This window comes from Podarcis gaigeae, assembly GCF_964106915.1.
Source record: "Podarcis gaigeae genome assembly, chromosome: 10".
Taxonomy (NCBI): Eukaryota; Metazoa; Chordata; class Lepidosauria; order Squamata; family Lacertidae; genus Podarcis; species Podarcis gaigeae.
This window is the reverse complement of record NC_139686.1, coordinates 38435275-38456230: the sequence shown is the minus strand read 5'-3', so window position 1 is coordinate 38456230 and position 20956 is coordinate 38435275. Positions and strand designations below refer to the sequence as shown.

Sequence of the window (20956 nt, the reverse complement as noted above, 5' to 3'; positions counted from 1 at the left end):
GCTTATGTAAAAATAATGATTATTAATAATGAGTTGCCTCATTACGTATGTTTGCATTAAGAAATAAGCAGCTTCCATTGCCATTTGAAGAATGATTCTACATGTTCAGAAATATAATATGGTAGGGCTCTCCTAGGACAGTGCCATTTCAGAATGCATTTCTACATGACGAAAATGAAGCCACCAAGGTAAGGAGTACTTGTCGAATGTTGTGTCTGAACTGAAGAGAAGACAACATGTATGTATTGCTATGTAAACAGATGTTAATGGGAAGCAAAGGTCTTCTGGCGAGTCCCTGCTTGGAAACCTGTGAAGTTGGAAAAGAGAGGGACCGAGAGAAGTCACATAAACTACATGTATTGTTCAATCACCGCTAAATAACAAGAAGCAGCTAGTGATGGGTGGGGAATCCATGCACAGTCAGACTCTCACTCTTGTACAGATTTATATATATGAGGTGGTCCAATGGCTGCCTGTCCATCTTCGTTAAAAAGTAATTTCAACCACCTAAGAGCAGCTACCAAGTGTGTGGGGCTCCTGTTGCTCATGTGTGTTGAAATCAGTACAGCAAATCCCACGGGGATTAACAGGTCTTGATGATATGCCTCACACTCTTGCAGAAATTTAGGATATTTTATGTGCATTTTACATTCAAATCCCCCTTAGAGTTTCGGGGGGAATTCAACAACAACAAAATAAAATGTATATAAAATACATAAAATTCTCCATGAGTGATACAACGCCATCACTTAATTGGACTTGCTACACTGATTTCAATATGTGCAACAGCAGGAGACCCATTTGCTAATTAGATGCTTGTAGGCTGCTGTACTTACTTTTTGAACACAGATAGGCATCTATCAGACCCACCTGGCAAGCAGGTGGGAATTTTCCCTTTACTTTGTACATTACATTTGTGTAGATTTCTAAAGAATTATACAGATTTGTCCTCAGAAACCTGCCCAGCAATGGGATGGATTGGACTTTATTCCCATTCTGCGATGAGCTGAATTTTAATTCAATTTTATTATTTATTAAATATATTCATTGCTTGTCACCCAAAGGTCTCCAGGCAACTCACATCAAAGAAAAATTTACAATATATAATACCATAGTGTATCATACAACATAAACACCCATGGAAAAACAAAAAAAGCACACATATCAGCTTTATATAGGCGTACCTTGGTTTTTGAACGCCTTTTGACTCAAACGCTTTGGCTTCCAAACACCACAAACCTGGAAGTGAGTATTCCAGTTTGCGAACGTTTTTTGGAAGCCAAATGTCCAACACGGAAGTTGCACCAATCAGAAGCTGCACCTTGGTTTTCGAACATTTTCAGAAGTCTAACGGACTTCCAGAACAGATTCCATGTGAGAACCAAGCTACGACTGTAGTAGGAAAAAATAGTAATAATACTCAAATAATTGATCCACTAGCAAATAAACAAAACCTCAGCCTTCTCCTAGTCTAAAAATCATGCACATCAAACCAGCAATTTTTCCCATTTAACGTCCTCACCCCACCCTGAAGTCTGGTGTTGAGGCCAGTTGTTACAAAGCAGTGGTCAGTGGGTCTAGTGTCCTCCAGGGATGGTCTGTCATCTCTCCTCTCCCTTCAGGGGGCAGCAGTAGCAAAGCAAAGCAGGAAGGTGGTAACAAAAGTTTTGCCTGCTTTGCAGTTGACCCAGCTACTGGTCCTCTCCTGCTTCAATCTTGGCCCCCTCCCTAGAGGCAGCCCAAACAGATCTGGCGTTAGAACATGTCTCTCTTAAGCTCAGGTGCTGCAGCTTCAGTGTCAACCCCCACCCCAGATAGTATAGTATAGTAACTAGCTGCCGTTTAAAGTAAAGTTTCTAAGATGAGATCACTTCTACTTTCAATCTATAGAAATCAAAGACATATTCAGGTCTGGCTTTCCCCCTGGAGTTTTCCCTATTTTTTATACTGCAAAAACTAAATAAATATGGATTTATCAAAGGGCCTTAAGGCAGAGCTGTTCAAGTTATGACTGCATTTTGTTTGAAACTCAAAGCTTTTCAAGCTCCATGCTTATGGGGTGGTGAAACTTAGGTATGCTGGGGATATTGTTTGTTATGGTATTTTCACTTTCATGCTGGAGGTAAAAAAAAGAGCTAAAATGAAAAATCTAAGGGAACTGCAAGTATACTCTGAGAGAGAGAGAGAGAGAGAGAGAGAACGTGTACACACAGAGAGAGAGACTGAATACCCACATTACTATCTTAGCCTCTTTCCAGCAAGTTCTGCTAGCATACAGATGAAGAAGATAATCACATTTGCCAAACTCATTTTAGATACCTTAAGATGGAGATGCAGGAATCAAACAGGTACTGTATTTGAACAACTTCTCCAGCTGCCTGAATCAAGCACACAAGCCATGGTTCTCTGGGCTTGACTAATCTGTGATGACTTTTGTGCTCTGAGGCTAATGCAACATCTCAGCGGATGGAATGTTCAAAGCCGACAATGTCCGAGTTGCCTCAGATGCTGTGAATTTTGGTAGCAAAGTTCAACAATTTCTGGCCTATCTTGAACAATCAAACAGCACTGCAAACGTACAGATGAAATGACCTGTTATGTGATAGGAAAGAGTATTTTCCATGGTCTGTTGGAGTACTATGACCAAAGAGCAATGAACTAAGGAGAACCATGATGCATAACTGAATCTGGATTTCATTGCTTAAGAACACATACTCCAAATACTTTACAGGGATAAAGCTTGAACAAATAGTCGGCCTGAAAGGAGTTAGTCTGAACAAAGCACTGACCTTTGATGCAGTATGTTCCATGTTAGGTTGCTATCTGGGCAGTTACTCCAGGAAACTGACATGTTTGCACTTCAACATTTCAATATAGTTTACCCAGCATAACATAGTAGCTCAACCAAAGCACATTCACATTTTAAAATTATTCTTTAAAATCACCCTGATTATGCACACATATAGGCCATGTTCACACCATACATTTAAAGCATTATGATACCACTTTGAACAGTCATGACTTCTCCCAAAGGATTCTGGGACTGTAGTTTATTAAGGGTTCTGAGAGTTGTTAGGAGAACTGTATCCCTCAAAACTACAAAGTTCTCTGGGAGAGGAAAAGAGGTTTCCTAACAACTCTCATCACCCTTAACAAACTACAGCTCCCAGAATTCTTTGGGGGAGCCATGATTGTTAAAGTGATATCATAGCTTTAAATGTATGGGGTGAATGTGGCCTCAGAAACAAGTCCTACTGCTTTCCACAGAACTTCCAAGTATGTGACTAAGAATGGAATGGGGACATTTCAGAATAATTAAAATCTTGGTCTAAAAGTCTTCCTGGAGGTAAAATAAATAAATAAACGAGTAATTACTGAGAGACCACATGATTAATTATAATTTAGTTTTTAGGATAACGGGGACGCAGGTGGCGCTGTGGGTTAAAGCCTCAGCGCCTAGGACTTGCCGATCGAAAGGTCGGCAGTTCGAATCCCTGCGGCGGGGTGCGCTCCCGCTGCTCGGTCCCAGCGCCTGCCAACCTAGCAGTTCAAAAGCACCTCCGGGTGCAAGTAGATAAATAGGGACCACTTACCAGCGGGAAGGTAAACGGCGTTTCCGTGTGCGGCTCTGGCTCGCCAGAGCAGCGATGTCACGCTGGCCACGTGACCCGGAAGTGTCTCCGGACAGCGCTGGCCCCTGGCCTCTTAAGTGAGATGGGCGCACAACCCCAGAGTCTGTCAAGACTGGCCCGTACGGGCAGGGGTACCTTTACCTTTACCTTTTTTTTTAGGATAACTGACTGATGAAAGAAGTGAGCAATGGAACTGCTACATATTTTGCCATGATAAATCAAAATGAATTGTATCTAACCAAGCTTTGCTCAAAGTAGACTTACCAAAATGAATGACCCTAAGTTAGTCATGACTATTATTTTCAATGGGCTTACTCTGACTAGAGCTATTGTATATAACCCAATGCACTAGCAAAATCCTCTGGAAAGCAAAGGGGTTTAGTGGATGGTGAGCTACAGAGTTTGGCCATGTACAGCAGTGCAATATACTGTGTGCCAGTATGGCCCCTCTCAGGCTGCCCAGTGTCGGGGCTAGAGATGTGTAGGCTTTTTCTCTTCTGCAAAAGAGTCCCTAACCATTCATTTCGATGGAATAAAATAAAGGTGCGTGCTCTTTGTTGCTAGAGCGAAGCATGCTGTCCTCGCTTCCTCACAGAGAGAGTAGTTTATTTTTATTTATTTGTCTTTTCCCCAACAATTGCCAAAGGCTGCATCACATTTCATTTGCCTCATAGAACTTAGGCAGTCAGTATGAGTCAAATGGTTCACCACAAAACTGTGCCAATTGAGACTGCATGCAGGGACATGCTTAACCTTTCAAAAATAAGTCATTGTAGTAGTCAGAGGGCCTGGGACTCTTCTGAGTATGCAGAAGCAGAAACCATCGGTTGCTTCAACAGTCTTGTGAAGACATCAGGATATTATGGGCTTTTTTTGCTTTTATATGCTTCCTGTGTTTTTATATTGGTTTTAGGTTATGGTTTTGTTTCTTATGATATACTGTTTCTTTTTCAGACTATACACTGCTTAGAATTTTTAAGAATATGAAATCGTTGACAAATTCTTTTAAATACATGTAATAAATAGGAGTATGGATGCAGAATAAGCTTAAGCAAATCTATTTTATTTATGTATTTATTATTTCCATTTTTAGACTACTTACTATCTGAAGATCCTGAAGCGGTATACAATAAATAGAAACACAGGTATGAGTACAATCAAAACCATAGCAAACGATTTACCTAAAAGTGAAATGGCTACATATACTGTATCAATAAATAGAAACATAATGTTGTTCTAAATAAATGCAGAAACCCCAATGGGCTCTTGCCCCACTCACCCTGCTCATCTCTTATCTCTCACCTGAGAGCACCAAGTTTTATATCGGAGCAGGCTTTTACGCTCATAACCTACTTCCCTCTATGCACTCCCAACTACAGAATCGTAACAGGTTTGGTGCTGCACAACCTCAGCTCCTGAGAAAGCAGCACTGGTAGAAGAAAATAGTAGATTCTTTTCAGAACAGATACCCCCTCCCCAAATTCTCCCCAGTCTAATGTAAGTCCTGGGATGGGTTTGCCTGTGATTAACTCAGCTCTTCTGAAATACTGATTTAGATCAAAGAATAGATATGTCACATACAATGCAGTCATGACAATTATCATTGACTGTGCAATTATCCCACCATCCTCTCAGGTATATCCAAAGGTGTATAAGGACTGGGATTTACTTATCACATACACACAGTTTGTAAGGTGCTCTATTAATATGAAGGGGGGTTTTTTAGTGCAAAATTTAAATGGCTTACAGTGCAATATTCAGTTCAATTCCTCTAGACAGATATATGCTAAAAACACTGCCCATAGGCTGAGTGCAGTGAGCACTTGTGGTTTTCATTCCAGTAATGGCTCTCGATTTGCAAGTCTACACTGTTAGTACATCTATTCTTCTTCTTTACTTGTCACAAAAAGTTTGTTTACACCACGCATCCTCTACCCTTAAGGTAACACTGCTGGGGGTTTTCTTTGGTAATTCATACCTGCAGCTGAAATCCAGCCACCTGTCTGACGCGATGAAATTCATTCTTATGTATGCAAAGGCACTGTAAGGTTACTGGCAATCATTTCAAATATCTTATTGCGAAGAAGGCAAAATGCCAACAGATAGGTTGAGTGCAATGTCACTCCTATATTGCAGCCTAAACTGCAGCTAAGGAGAACCTTGGATTTATTTTCTACAAAAGTGCAGGTGGTGCTGCTGCTTTTATGATCCTCCTTTCAGCCTAAGGTCCCAGGACACGTAATTGCAAGAGTAGTTTAAAAAAATGGAGCAAAAACATATTTTACACAAATAAGTAGGAAGCCTCAGAATTACAATTATAGATTTAATTATAGTCTACACAGACTCCACTAAGGAAAACCAACAACCATTATGCATGTTCTTGCTTGAGGGGGAAAAACAACAAGAAAACTATACATCATATTTCCTCAAACATAGGGCTGGACAGAAAATAGATTGTGGTACATTAAGCAGTTTCTTAATGGACAAGGTGGATCTTCATCTGACCTAGTGCCACACAGTTACACTCCACAACCTATTGTATTGGCTTCCAATCTATAGATCTTTCCAGCAGATGTTTGGGCATTTAGTGTGGTTTCTTTCTTTGCTTTTTCTAAGTGAAGTCCTTCATATATATATATATATACCGTATTTTTCGCTCTATAACACGCACCCGACCATAACACGCACGTAGTTTTTAGAGGAGGAAAATCCGTAGGCATGCCACCCGTAGGCATTCCCTCCATAACACGCACAGACATTTCCCCTTACTTTTTAGGAGGAAAAAAGTGAGTGTTATGGTGCAAAAAATACGGTATATATATTTTAAAAAACAAACCCCAGTTTATATAAATTTTAATCAGATTTTATTTTTCTTACTCATAAATTTGAGGCAGTCAGATGGGTGGGATAATAATAATAATAATAATAATAATAATAATAATAATAATAATGGATTTCCCTATTTTCATCAGAGAAAGGTTGCTGGGAATGCTATATGACAATGACATCTTCACTATTTGGTGGCATCTTACCATAAAGAAAGTTAGGTAATATGTTTCCCTCACAAGATGATGTAAATCCATCTTCATAATGGGCTCCTGAGATCTGAAGCAATAAAATATCCTTTGAATTATTATTATTTTTCCCTGTAGCGAAGGCAACAAAGAAACTAGTATGCATAAATACACCTGTTCGGACTCCACTCTCATCTCCACCTCAATAAAATCTGGCTGCCTTCCAGTCACCCTTGAATCAGTTAAATTATGTAGGAATGTCTTGTATCAAAGCTGAGGAAAAGAAAATGGATAGGCTCATGCCTAATTTATTTTGAAAGTGACCCAATGGCCCTTCCACCTGCTGGGAGGAAACTAACCAAACCAGTCTTTCCCTTGAAAACAGTCTACGAAAACAAAGCCTTTAGGGACCTGTTACCATATACTATACTGGGGTCCAGGCCAGAGACCTTTCAAAAGCTATCTAGTTTATCCTTCCTTTCCGTTCCTGCCAGCATGGTCCTTTCCTTCCTGAGGCAGCTTCATTTTTCTAAAGGAACGAGTGGACCATCCCTACCAGATGCAACTCATATTTTCTTATCTCTGTCAAAACACTGTCCCTCTGTTTCCTGTGAGTGTCAAATCTTTACAGCACCCATGCTCGAGAAGGGCATGTCAACAGGCTAGGGTAGCCAACATGGTTCCCTCCAGTTGTTGTCCGACTCCAATTCCCATCAGACCCAGCCAGCATGGCCCGTGCTCTGGGATGGTGAAGTCCAGTATCATCTGCACCATGTTGGCTATGCCTGAGCTAGGAGCAATAATTACTTAATGGACCTCTGAACCTTCAAAATAATAGACTCAGGTAAAATGATTGTGTGTAGGGTTGGCATATTTCAAACAGTGAAAATCTGGACAAAAATGTTGTTGAGCTTTTTTTAGTTTTGCCCAAAGCTGTTGACTATTTTCTATAAAAACGGCACTACTGACATGGGTTGCCATCTGTCCAGATTTTCGAAGACATTTAGCCAATTTCTGCCTGAACACTACTGACAAGTGCAGTATTCCAGATATGACCAGGAAATTCAGCAACCCTAATTGTGTGGAGCTTCAAGCATTGGGCTTTCAGGGAAGTTTTTCCTAAACATTTTGAGATCCATTGCCCCACATGTTCCAACAGACTTCCTTTTGCTGAGCAGGTTTTTAGTTCAGGCCCTAAATTAGGAATCCTGCAAACTAAATCATTACCTACAATCATATGTAATTTCTTTTGCACTCGGTGAATCATTAAGTATGGGGAGACAACTTATTTACATCTGCTTAACTATACAGCGCTTGGCAATTTGGATGAACCAATCATTACTTCAAGGATACCAGGCTAGGACCTGCTTAACTACAACATGGCGCCCAACCCCTGCTTGATCCTTTACTCCCTCAAGGAAGGAGTTGTGTTTTCTCCTGTAAGCCTTCTATCAGTCTTGCTTTTTCAGAAGGGAAGACAAAATATACCTCCCTTGGCCAGGAAGCTGTTTTCTATCCATGCAGGAAATCCTAGCACATAATTATCACCAACACAAGGAACAATAGGTGTGAGAAGTGCACCTACTTTGCCATCCAGAAACATAGAGATAAATAATAATTAAGGATACATTTCTCTTTAGAATTATATCTTGTTTGCAGTGTTATATAAATTAGCCATCATCTTGGGGAAAACTACTATTTTGGTTTATGGAAGACTGTCCAAAAAGGACAAGTCTCAGACTGGCTCAGAAGTGTCCACTGTCTTCCCTGAAACAAGCATAGTTCAAAAGTGGTCTAAGTGCAACTCAGAAGACGGAGGTTTTCAAAACAGAAGTTGATTGGCCATCTGTCAGGAATTCTTTAGCTGTGATTCTTGCATTCATAGAATCATAGAATTGTGCAGTTGAAAGGGAGCCACAGGGTCATTTAATTCACACTACTGAACTGCAGGAATCTCAGCTAGATCATACATGATAGATGACAATCGAAATCCTGCTTAAAGACCTCCAAAGAAGGAGAGTCCACCATCTCTTGCAGCATTGTGTTCCACTGTCAAGCAGTTCTTACTGTCAGAAGGTTCTTCCTGATGTTTATTCAGAATATCCTTTCTTGTAACATGCATCCATTGGTTCAAGTCTTACTCTCCGGAGCAGAAGAAAACAAGCTTGCTCCACCCTCCATGTGACAGCCCTTTAGATATTTGGAGATGGTTATCATATCACCTCTTAGTCTCCTCTTTATAAGGCTAAACATACTCCATTCCATCAACTGTTGCTCATTTGACCTGGTTTCTAGACCCTTCATCATCTTGATTGCCCTCTTCTGCACACATTTCGGCTTGTCAATATCCTTCTTAAATTGTGGCACCCAAAACTGGACACAGTACTCCAGGTGTGATTTGACTAAGGCATAATTGAGTAGGACTATTATGTCCATTGATCAACACACTTCTATTGATGCAGCCTAGAATAGCATTAGCTTTTTTTTGCTGCTCCATCACACTGTTGACTCCCCATTGACAATGTTGGCTTGTGGCCTACTAACATCCCTAGATCCTTGTCATATGTACTATCGGCAAACCAAGTGTCCCTCATTTTATATTTGTAGTGCTGGTACTTCCTACCTAAGTGTAGAACCTTACCTTTGTCTCTGCAAGGCATCTAGCTAGGAGACCCTTGGGCTCCCTTCCAATTCTGTGATTCCATGAAAGTGACTTTCATTTCAACAGATACTATACATTTAGTAAAAACTATTGAAAGCAGTGACACTCACTCGCAAGCAAATGAATGCAACATTCATTTTGGTGACCTGTTTGCACAGTCTAGTCTTAAAATGAAATCAGACCTTAAATGATATTTACATTCCTAATTCATAAGGATGCTTCAAGAACTGATGTTTTCAGAACATGTGATTACAGAGTTTGCAGATTATGTTTGAAGATTAGGTTTGTGAAATACATTTATGTATTTATCTTATTATTTTGTATATGCCCAAGGAACTTTTTGTCCCTATGATTATTGCCCTGTGAGTACCGTAAATAACTAGCTTCTAAATGCACTTATCCTCACAACACCTAAGTGAAGCAACAAACTGCTGCCTTTCAACCACCATCCTATCTTAGAAACAACAACAAAAAACTAGGTCAGATTTGCACAGAAGTTTCATGTGCTACTTTTGAAAATGCAGGAAGCTGTGTTGCAGACATACTCCAATTTTTATTTATACTAATAGCAAATTTTCCTTCTAACATTACACTTTCCCATAAATAATTTGCCCAACTCTTCTGTAGAGTTTCTCTTAGAAGGTGGTATCAATTGCTATGAAGGTACTTCTCTAGGGATAAAAATGCATGAATCACAAAGTGGTTCAAAGTCACAGCTCAGAGTACCTACAGCAGTAGAAGTTACACTACTCAGTCCTGGGCTTACCCTAACACTCACAGAAGGCTCTTGCAACCTGACAATGTTGATTCCACCCCCCATTCAATGCAATATTGGAAGCAGAGTCACATTCACTGTGAACTGTAAAGATTATGCTATCCCTGACATGAATGTACCAACACATAATTGACTTTCTTCCAGGTTAAGCACAGGTCTCCAGTAGGTGTTTCAGACAACAGCATTGATGAATATGCAAGGAAATTAAGTAGGATGGAAATTAAGTAGGTTATCAGAGGTGAGAATTCATCTCTGCACATTGCATAGAAGCATGGGGGGAAAGCAAAAGTTCATTCCCTGCATTGCTGTTATTATTATTATTATTATTATTATTATTATTATTATTATTATTATTTGCCTGCATTGGTATTGTTGATTAATTTATATACTGCTCAGTGCCAGAACTTGTTTCTTCTAAGTGGTTTACAAAGTATAAATATTAAAAACCAAACACATAAATTGAATTTAAACCCATGGTTAAAATATACAATAAAGCTGTATGATTTTTTAGAAGTAAAAACAGAAGATCTAGTTCAAGGAAACAGGAATATGCTTACACAGCTGCAAGCGCCTTCAGGATGCAAACACAGACTGGGTCTCTCAAATTTCAACAGGGAGGGCATTCAATAGATCTGGTACAATAAGTGGAAAAGGCCACCTGCACATTGCCAGTTGGGCCATGGCAACATTAGCAGGGTTCCATTTGCTGACTTCAGTGCCTTTACAGGGTAAAAAGGTAAAGGTAAAGGACCCCTGACAGTTAAGTCCAGTTGTGAACGACTCTGGGGTTGCGGCGCTCATCTCGTTTTACTGGCCGAGGGAGCCGATGTTTGTCTGCAGTTTTTCCGGGTCATGTGGCCAGCATGACTAAGCCGCTTCTGGAGAACCAGAGCAGTGCATGGAAACGCCATTTACCTTCCCACCGGACTGGTACCTATTTATCTACTTGCACTTTGATGTGCTTTCGAACTGCTAGGTTGGCAGGAGCAGGGACTGAGCAATGGAAGCTCACCCTGTCGCAGGGATTCAAACCTCCAACCTTCTGATCGGCAAGCCCTAGGTTCAGTGGTTTAGACCACAGCGCCACCCGCGTAGAGGGGAAATCAGCAGTCCAGAGTATTTTAGTAGTTTATATGTAACTCTCAAGACCTTAAAGCTGGCTGAGTAGCTAATAGGCAGCAAGAGCAGATCCATCAGTACAGGTGTGATGTGTGCCCAGTAAAAGACACCACTCAGCACCCAGGCTGTGGACATTCTGCAGTAGTGGCACCTCTGGATCAGCCATAAGAGAAGCCTGATATATGATGCACTACAGAGAATCTCAGAAATATTTCCCCTGTGGGTGAGATTGTGTCCCTGGGCCAAGAATATGGAACAAATGAACAACAAAAGTACCAAAACAGTAGCCTGGGAATGCTCCTAGAGTCATCAATGTCACTGGTGGCTCAAGTGGCTGCAGTAATGAGGAGCAACTCTTACCAGTTTTGGCTGGTATATCAGCTTTGGCTGTGTCTGGACAGGGACAGCTTAGCCACAGTGACTTGTGTCTTGACACCGTAATGCTCTGATTACTGCAATGTGCTCTATGTGGACCCACCCCTAGCTGCAGTCTGGAAGCTGAAGCTAGCGTAGAATGCAACAGTCAGGCTAATGAGCCAGGGACATGTAACACCCTTGTTAAAAGACCTGTACTGTGTCAATTAGCTAACAGGCCAGGTTCTAATATTAATTTAAAATTTCTTAAGTAGCTAGGGACCAGCATATCTGAGAGAATGCCTTCCATATAAAACTGTCTGCTTCCTGCAGTCATCTTCAGTCATCTCCCAAAGCCTGCAAATGTTCATGGGCAACAACTCACAACAGAGCCTTCCCTGTCGTGACACTTTTTTTTTTTTTTTTTGAATAACCATCTCCCAGACATAAAGCAAACATTAACTGGCTACACTTTTGATGAATGTTGAAAACCTTCCTGTTCATCTTGATGTGTGCTGGTGTGTGCTGGCAGGCATTGTGGTTTTAAAAATGGTTTTGACTTCCGATTATGTTGGACACCTTTTTTTTATTTTTAAGTGTATTGTATATTTGTTTTGCTGTATGCCACTTTGAAATGATGCTCTTGCTGTGACAATTGCAGGCAGCACACACACATTTTAAAATAAATAACCATCAACAACAATATCTCCTACTTCTCACTGTATGAAGTGACCTCTGTTGAAAATTTCAAGTGAAGCAACCCTACTAGCCATCTGAAACTGTGTTGACCTCTAGCCACTCTTCACAACTGCCATTGAATATTCATTTCTAAATAAGTGCCTGAGAAGTTTAGAAGTGCTATCTGTTCTTTCTACAGGATTCATAAAGTATACTGTACTTCCCCTACAAGAAAACTGTGGTTTCTGAACTCAAGTGATTATTTCTGAGTAAGTGTTTTATTAGCTTCTATCCAAGCCAGCTCTTTCTCTTTCTCCAGATTATGCAGTCTTATGCTCGAGTCCATTAGTCATGTAATTTAGCCTGCCGGAATGAAATTGTTGCCTGCCTTTCTAAAGTGGTAGATAATTAACTGTTGCAGGGGAAGGTATTTGTGCTTTGCCATTGAAAGAAAACTCTTCCTGGGTAAATGAGTAAGAATCCAGATATTGCTAGAATTTTTTTGCTAACTAGCAGTCTGATCCTGTGCATGCTTTAGTTAAACACCAGTGCAGGCTTGTCCATTAGGACTGATGGGCCATTGCCCTACCAACCTCAGTCTGCCCTCATTTAGTTCTCACCTGCCTGTCTTCTAACTTACAACTAGTCCAGGGGTTCCCTATTGCCAGCTTCCTCCTCCTCAGTCTCAGTGTTGCCCTTGCAGAACTCAGTAGGGAGGAGGATGGGGACAAAACTCAAATTGGTTGGCTCTGCCCATCATTGGCTCAGGCCCCACCTACTGTTAGCATTTCTGCCTTCTGCACCACCAGTCCTAATGGTTACCAGCCACTACTATTAAATTCATGGGGCATTGCATTCAAGAGTATTCTCATGAAGTGGCAGCCAATGAAATGGAAAACCGAGCATGGTTTCATGAGCCATCGTGTATTAAGGACTCCATTTGGGAAGGAACACATGTTTTGCATGCACAAGGTCCCAGGATCAAACTTTGGAACTCGCTACCTATGGATATCAGGCAAGAATCTTCATTGTATGCTTTTTGGTGCCTGCTAAAACATTCTTGTGTAGACAAGTCTACTCAGATGTTTAGGAAGTTGATGCAAGTTTTAATCTGCTTTTGGTCTATTGCTGTTTTAATTTTTTGGAAGTTTTACATTATTGTTGTTAATTCTTCTTATTGCTAATGTAGTTGTTTCATTTTTTTTGTAAACCACTTTAAATGGGGGTTGTTTTTTTAACCAAATCAAGTGGTATAGAAATTTTTGTGCAATAAATAAACAGAATCCCTGCAAGGATGGTAGAGAAAGACTTCTGCATGAGACCCCAGACAGCCACTGCCAGTCAGTGGAGACAGTATTGAGTTTGATAGACCAATGGTCTGACTTGATATGAGAAAGCTTTCTGTGTGTTTTGACATGCATGCAGAAAGAGCGGAGTGGAATTGTACCTGCTGGCTCAACCACATCTGATATAACCTATGTGTGCAAGAGTCTGTGAATATGTGAATATGTAGGTTTTACAGGGATCACTGAAAGAGAATGTCTCACATTTGCAAACAGAGAGTATGCGTGTACACTCTGCATTCCTCTGAAGAATCTTTATCATGGCTACAGCTTTGGAAGTCAGAGTCAGTTTCCCCACCTCTGCTTCACTGCATTGGTTGTCATTTGGCAGGGACAATGACGCCTGTCTGCCTTCTTTAATTAAAGGTTACTAGGAAAATGCAGAATTAATATGATGTGATGGCAGGCATATGGTCCTGTTACTATGCTGTTTGGATGACTTCTGAGCAAGCACGTACTGGATCAGATTGCTCACTGGCAAGCATTTCTTAGCAATCTCTGGGTACTTACTCATTTAAGCGTCAGAAAGAGTTTTCTCTCAGTGGCAAAGAAAGCACAAGTATTTGTGCCTTAAATGTTAATGATCGACTGCTTTTGGAAAGCAGGCAACAATTTCTTTCTAGTGGAGTAGATTGCATGACTAATGGTATTATATGTAATACTACCTAAGCCAGAGAAAGAAGAAAATTGGGTTAAAGAAGACACATTGATAAATACTCATATGGGGCTGAAAACACGTGGACACAGAAGTTATGCTGAATGCATGCTGTGAGTAAGGAAAATGGACCCAATCCTGCAGCCTTTCCATGTATTCATGTAAATGCAAGAAGAGTTTTATGGTACCTTAAAGATTAGTAGAACTATTGTGGCATGGGCTTTGATGGACTAGAGCCCACCTCATCAGATTTATGGAAGTTTATCCCCAGTTGCCCAGCATTTGTCTATCTTTCTATGCACAAATTTGGAACATATATTTTGGGCTTCCGTTAAGTGGAGCTATTTCACAAGTTTGTGTGGATAAGAATCACAGTTACAAAACATTCAGTACTACTTTTATCTCAGAATGATGAATAACAATAACGTCATATCTATTGTGAATTCAAGAAAGAGATAGCTGTAATAAAGTTGTGTTGGTTTTCCCCTTAAAAAGAAATGGTGAGCTTGTGGGCCTACAGATACTGTTGGATATCAGCCCCAAACAACCTGATAGGAGTTGATTGGCAACATATGGAGGGCTACAGGTACCCCAGACTTGTCCTAGGATAATTGGCATAACAGCTTGTTGCAAAGATAGCCTAACCTGTAAAAGGCACTATTCCCCCCCCCCCTTTCTCTTCTGTGACTGCATATGTATGCAATCAGAGAAAGTGAAGGATAGTGGTTAGAGCAACTTTCTCCACACCTGATGTCCTTCAGGTGTTAGTGGGCAACAACACTCCTCAACCTCAGTCAGCATGGACAATGGTCAAGTGGGGAAGTCTGGGTTGGAGTGATAGACTAGGACCAATGAGGCTTGGATTCAAATCCCTGTTGTCCCATGAAGCTTGCAGGATTAGCTCAGGCCAATCACCAACTCTTAGCTTAACCACTGCACAGGATTGTTGTAAGGATCAAATAGTGGCAGGGTGAGACAACCATGTGTGCAGCACCAAGCTATAAAAAACGTACTAAATAAATTGATAACAGTAAGTGTGCAAGTAAATGTGTTTGTAGGCAGCCTCCCTCTTCCTCCTTCCCTCTCAGCCTCCAGTGCCTGTCTATCCTGTCTAAGATATTGGGGTTTTCTCTAAGCATACTGATACCTCCCTCTTGCTTCTCAATGGCCCTATTTTGGCTACCTGGTAGCAGCATACAAGGATGCTACATAGTAGCAGTGTACAGTATAAGGATGACCAAAAGTCACCTTGTATCTGTGCATTAAAAAGAAAGATTGATTTCTGAGTTCCAACCACGCTGTGTTGTAATGAATGCAATCAATGTTTAAGGTCCTAGGCCACTCTCTATAAAATGAAACTCTGTGCTCTCCCGTTCACTATCATGAAGAATCTAAAAACAGCTTTAACTTTCTCCTCTTTTGGCTATAGTGGATGACATTGATGAACATAATAATGGTTTAAGCCAGGGGTCAGCAAACGTTTTCAGCAGGGGGCCAGTCCACTGTCCCTCAGACCTTGTGGGGGGCTAGACTATATTTTGAAAAAAATATATGAACGAATTCCTATGCCCCACAAATAACCCAGAGATGCATTTTAAATAAAAGGACACATTCTACTCCTGTAAAAACACACTGATTCCCGGGACCATCCATGGGCTGGATTTAGAAGGCGATTGGGCCGGATTCGGCCCCCGGGCCTTAGTTTGCCTACCCATGGACTTTAAGCGGGCTGAGCTGTAGAGCAGGCTAAGCTGTAGGACTAGAACCATTTTGTGGGTAAAGTTACGAATGTGCGGTAACTTTCCTTTATAACCCGTTATAAGGGTGTGTGAGAGTGGTGTTTGTCTTTAACATATTTAAGAGCTGGCAAAATGGATATGCTTGCTTGTACTATTACTATTATTATTTTTAAAAATGTAGCTTGCTAGACCTGACTTTGTTGTTTGTAGATCTACACTGAAAAAGCAGCCACACATTTCTATGCAATTTTTTTTTTAAGTTTATAGCTGAAAATTGTTTATAGCACAATCACAAACTTTCACCTTGGTCAATCATTTATATTTATACTTTATCCCCTACCAGGTTAGCAAAACTTGCATGAACAATATATTCAAATTTTAGGATTGTGACTCACATAGAGATTTTTTAAAAGAAACTTGTTGTATTATCTATATGTATAATAAAGACAGAGTAGGTATCTATAATATGTTGAAAAACACACACAATATAATGTTCCAGGGTGCAATCCCCCTCTGCTAAGGTATCCTCCTCTGCAGTCGAAACATTCCTAAAAGATTAGCTCCTTGCAAGAAGAGGAGAATGCAGCCTGTCATCATCCAGATTACAGCATGGCAGAAGGAGACAGACAGAGATACAGATGACCAGCACAGCCTTCAGGGTAAGGAACACATTCAGGAAGGCAGGCCCCAATGGAACAAACATGCTGGCCAATGCCACATTGCCACACACTTCTGGGGAAGGTGAAAACCTATTTGCTACCAATCCATTTGATGCAATGTCAGATTGGCACTGGTCGCATTGAAATGATCACTCCTCTTTTTAGAAAGAGCTCTAGTTATGGGCCATTGCACCCACCCAAGCCTTCTAGAAGTGCAGCAAGTATGAAAGCACATGTGTCTGCCAAATGATACATTCAAAATGTGGAAATGATCATTGCTTTCACATAAGGCCAATGGCCACAACAATCACAGTAACTCAAACTGTAACTCCCCAAAAATGATCTGTCCCAAACTCAATTCTTCATTTGGGTATACATAGTTTCCAGGTGGCACAGTACTCTGTGGATCCTTTATCCTCTTTCTATATGATGTGACTATGCCTCTACCATCTTCAGCCGAGGGAGCCAGCGGACAGCTTCCGGGTCATGTGGCCAGCATGACTAAGCCGCTTCTGGCAAACCAGAGCAGCGCACGGAAACGCTGTTTACCTTTCCGCCGGAGCAGTACCTATTTGTCTACTTGCATTTTGACATGCTTTCAAACTGATAGGTTGGCAGGAGGAGGGACCGAGCAACGGGAGCTCACCCCATCCTGGGGATTCGAACTACAACGTTCTGATTGGCAAGTCCTAGGCTCTGTGGTTTAACGCACAGCGCCACCCACGTCCCGTAATAAAGCAGTAATTGGCCCAAAGTCACATCCAGTGAGCTTCATGGTTGAGGGGGGATTTGAACCCTGGTCTCTTCCAGGTCATAGTCCAACACTCTAACCATTACACCACACTGACCACTGTTAGAAACTGAATAAAAGTACCATTTGCTCTCAACAGGAAAACTCTGCTTCCATCTGCTTCAAATAATCTTGACCTCTTTGGCTGATTAAACAATATATTGCCTTTTAAACTGGGGGGAGGGTGTTGTCACTGTTTTTGTTTGTTATTATGGTATGTATTTTTGTGTTTTCATGTTGCAAACCGCCCTGTGACTTTCAAATGAAGGGTTGTACAGAAATTTAATAAATCATCATCATCTTTGCTTGACTGAGTAAACTGAAACATACATACAGTGGTACCTCTGGTTAAGAACTTGATTCATTCTGGTGGTCCGTTTTTAATCTGAAACTGTTCTTAACCTGAAGCACCACTTTAGCTAATGGGGCCTCCCCCTGTTGCCGCACGATTTCTGTTCTCATCCTGAAGCAAAGTTCTTAACCCGAGGTACTATGTCTGGGTTAGCGGAGTCTTTAACCTGAAGAATCTGCAACCCGTGGTACCACTGTACTAGAATGTAAGGATGCTTAGAACTCCTGCCTAAACTTCACTGAAGTCATTTAGATGAATGGGACTTTTTAATATGCAAACATGTTAGAATAGGATAAGAAATCAGAGATAAAATATGGATGGCACTCATGTAACTCTGTGGGGCTTAAAAAAATATTTATTGGATAGTTGTTGATAATTTCAAATGTATTTCTATGGACATTCATGTGGAGTTATAAGATGTCTATTGAGTTCCCCAGGACTAGAAACAATGGGCCTCACAACACTTCTGTGGATTACAAATGAGTGCATTATGAGTACTTGCATGTACCAAACCACAAGGACTAGCTGGCACTATTTGTTCAAAAGTAGCAGAGCCAGGAACAAAAAGAAAAAGGAAAATCTATTTCCAAGTTTACTGTTCTATATACCAATTAAAACTTTGATGGACAGATCCTACTTAGGGCAAGATTTTACTTAGGTTTGAAAAGGCAGCAACTACTCAGGGAAATGATTCCTATCTCATCACAACTTTTCAGATTTACAAAACATCCGTTTTCCATCTCTCTTGGCAGCCTTTAAATTATCAGACACAGATCTCTACCAGGAGCAAGCTGTAGGCAATTGTCCTCTGGTTCCAGTACTGTAGTGCAAGAAAGGGTGCCTTTGTTTACTTTCCAGATTTTGCCCTTTGTTATTGTGCCAAGACTTACCCTCCACCCCTACCCCATGGTTCAACGAGAACGTGATAGAACCACAGCAGATTTTGGGACTAACACTAATTTTCGAGGAAAACAAAGTCCCCAATGCCATCCCACAAAACTCCCCCAAAAACTTCTGAAAATGTGTCACTTATTTGTAATTTAATTGGAAAGAAATATATCCAAGCGTAGGCCTCTGAAACCTTCTGCATACATCTGCCCACCACCATTGCAGCTCACTGTAGAGTTTTAGATTAGCTTCTTACACTGCAATTCTATGCATATTTGCTCAGAAGGAAATCCTACATAGCTTTTGCAATCTAAAGCAGCTATCATTTTCTAACATTAACCGAAAACTCATGAACAAATCATTGTTCTCAAACACAGAGACATGCTCATTTATTTTTGCCTGCACTTGTGAATGATAACCACTGATAATATACTGACAGAGGCAGAGAGAGATTATTGCAGATTATTGGCCTTATCATGGAATGTGACCACGGTCCTAAAGAGGCCAAGGCACACAAATGTAAATGAAACCAATTAACACATACGGGGTTGGGGGGGAGAGAACACAGCATTCACTGGAGGGGGGGACCTATACCACATGGTTTTTTAATAAAATAAAATAGAAAACATCCCAATAGAATTGAAATCGGAATTACAGAAACAAGGAGGACACAGACCAGTGCAACAAAAGGCACTTTAGCTATTCCATCTCAAGTTCAAGGTCACTGTGATTGCCAAAGCAACAGAAAAAATATCATGTTCGCTCCAAGGAAACTTACACTTAAGATGTAAAGCTACACCAGCAGTTAAAAATAATTACACAATTCTGGAGCATGCAATTTTCTTTTTACAGTATTGGAAAGAACATGTAGAAGCAAGTGTGGCTATTGGGGGTAGGGGGCCAGATAGGAGCCCTGGAAATATGAGGGAGGGGAACATGAAGTTCTGCCCTTGTTAGGACAGACTAGGCTATTCAAAACGAACTAACTCTTATCCCCAGTAAAAAAATGGTAACAGAAATTTAAATGATGAATTAGGAATCATAGATCCCAAACTGCGCTCAGAACAGATTAAAACCCAAAAAACTAAAAAACAAAACAAAACCCATCATCCAGCCCGCCAAACACAACAAACTTCTCTTTACAGTACAAAACTTACACTGAAAAGCGAATGTAGCCTGCTGAGAAGCGAGAGTGGATTCCTGAGAGCTTTCAGGCAAACGTTGGGCAAAGTTTAGGTGGGACACGAACAAAAACATGAGCCGCCCCCCTTCAATGAACGAGCGAGTCCCCGCTGTTTGCAGCCAGCCAACTAGTGCGCGCAGAAACTTATCAGCTTCCAGATAAGGGGCGCTGTAACGTCTGTATTTAGTTCGCACTCCTAGCCAGGACGTTTTCATCCCACCCTGGAATTTTCTCGGGCATTCTTTCACACGTTCAGTTTGCAGGAGGAAATGAAATAGTAGTAGTAGTAGTAGTAGTAGTAGTAGTAGTAGTAGTAAAGTCGTGCAGTGCTCCAGTATCCGAGTGCTTACAAGCACCTTTTTATAAAGGGGGGAGGGGAGGGATAAGAGTGGGGCGGAATTTTCCTATTGAAAAGCCATGGTTGGAGAAGCCAACTCATAGGCATGAGGAAAGTGCAAAAGGGGGGAGAAAGAGACGCACACCCGTCTTGAGTTTATATAGGCACCTTCCCCCGAAGAGTTAATCTTCGGATGATCGTCTTCTCGGCTGTGTGTGAATCAAACAGGTACAAGAAAGAGAATCTCCAAACAACTCCTTACCTATTTTTGTGCCGGGTCTTTAAGAGATTCCTTCCAAAAGGAGCCATGGTAGGTCCCAAAGGCAGGAGGAGATCATCAAACAGGTCCCAGAAGAAAGCTCTGGCTGGCTGGCTGGCGCGCTGCTGTCTCGCTGGCGTTCCTGCTGCTGCTACTACTCCAGCTTGTTAATAGTCACCCAGCGTCGAAGTTGTGCAACCCGTTGCTAACTTTGAACTCCTGCCTCCTTGTTTGTTGCTGCTGCTCTTCTGGAGCCCTGCCCAGCAGCCGCGATCTTGAAGGAGGCGTTTAGGAACAGGCGGGAGGAGGGGATGGGTGTCGAGAGAGGAAGGGCGAAACCCGAGGTGGAAGGGGGAATAGGAGCGATGGCGAGGGGGAGCAATGCTGCTAAACTTTCCGAGCTGCTAACTTAAAAAGGAAAGAAAGCAGGATCAGTAAAACCAGAGTGTTTGGGAGCGCGGGGCAGAGGGGGTTTAACAAAGCAAAACGGAAAGCCAACTTTTTTTGTTTGTTGGGG

The 20956-nt window shown here is 41.3% G+C and overlaps 1 protein-coding gene across 3 annotated transcripts in view; it reads right to left on the bottom strand.

The window, feature by feature from the left end:
* The window catches only part of RASSF9 (Ras association domain family member 9), a 51945-nt gene extending 31213 nt beyond the window's left edge, over positions 1 to 20732 (bottom strand). For 2 of the 3 annotated variants that reach the window (XR_014555362.1, XM_083699383.1), the window contains exon 1: positions 20443 to 20732. Coding sequence is in view for 1 of the 3 variants with exons in the window: in XM_083699383.1 (XP_083555509.1) it covers positions 20443 to 20489 (47 nt within the window). In the remaining 2 variants the exon portion in view is untranslated. Of the gene's footprint in view, positions 1 to 19817; positions 19977 to 20442 lie in introns of those variants that run through there. The other variant, XM_083699384.1, reaches the window with a different exon arrangement.
* Between the last annotated feature and the right edge of the window lie 224 nt (positions 20733 to 20956).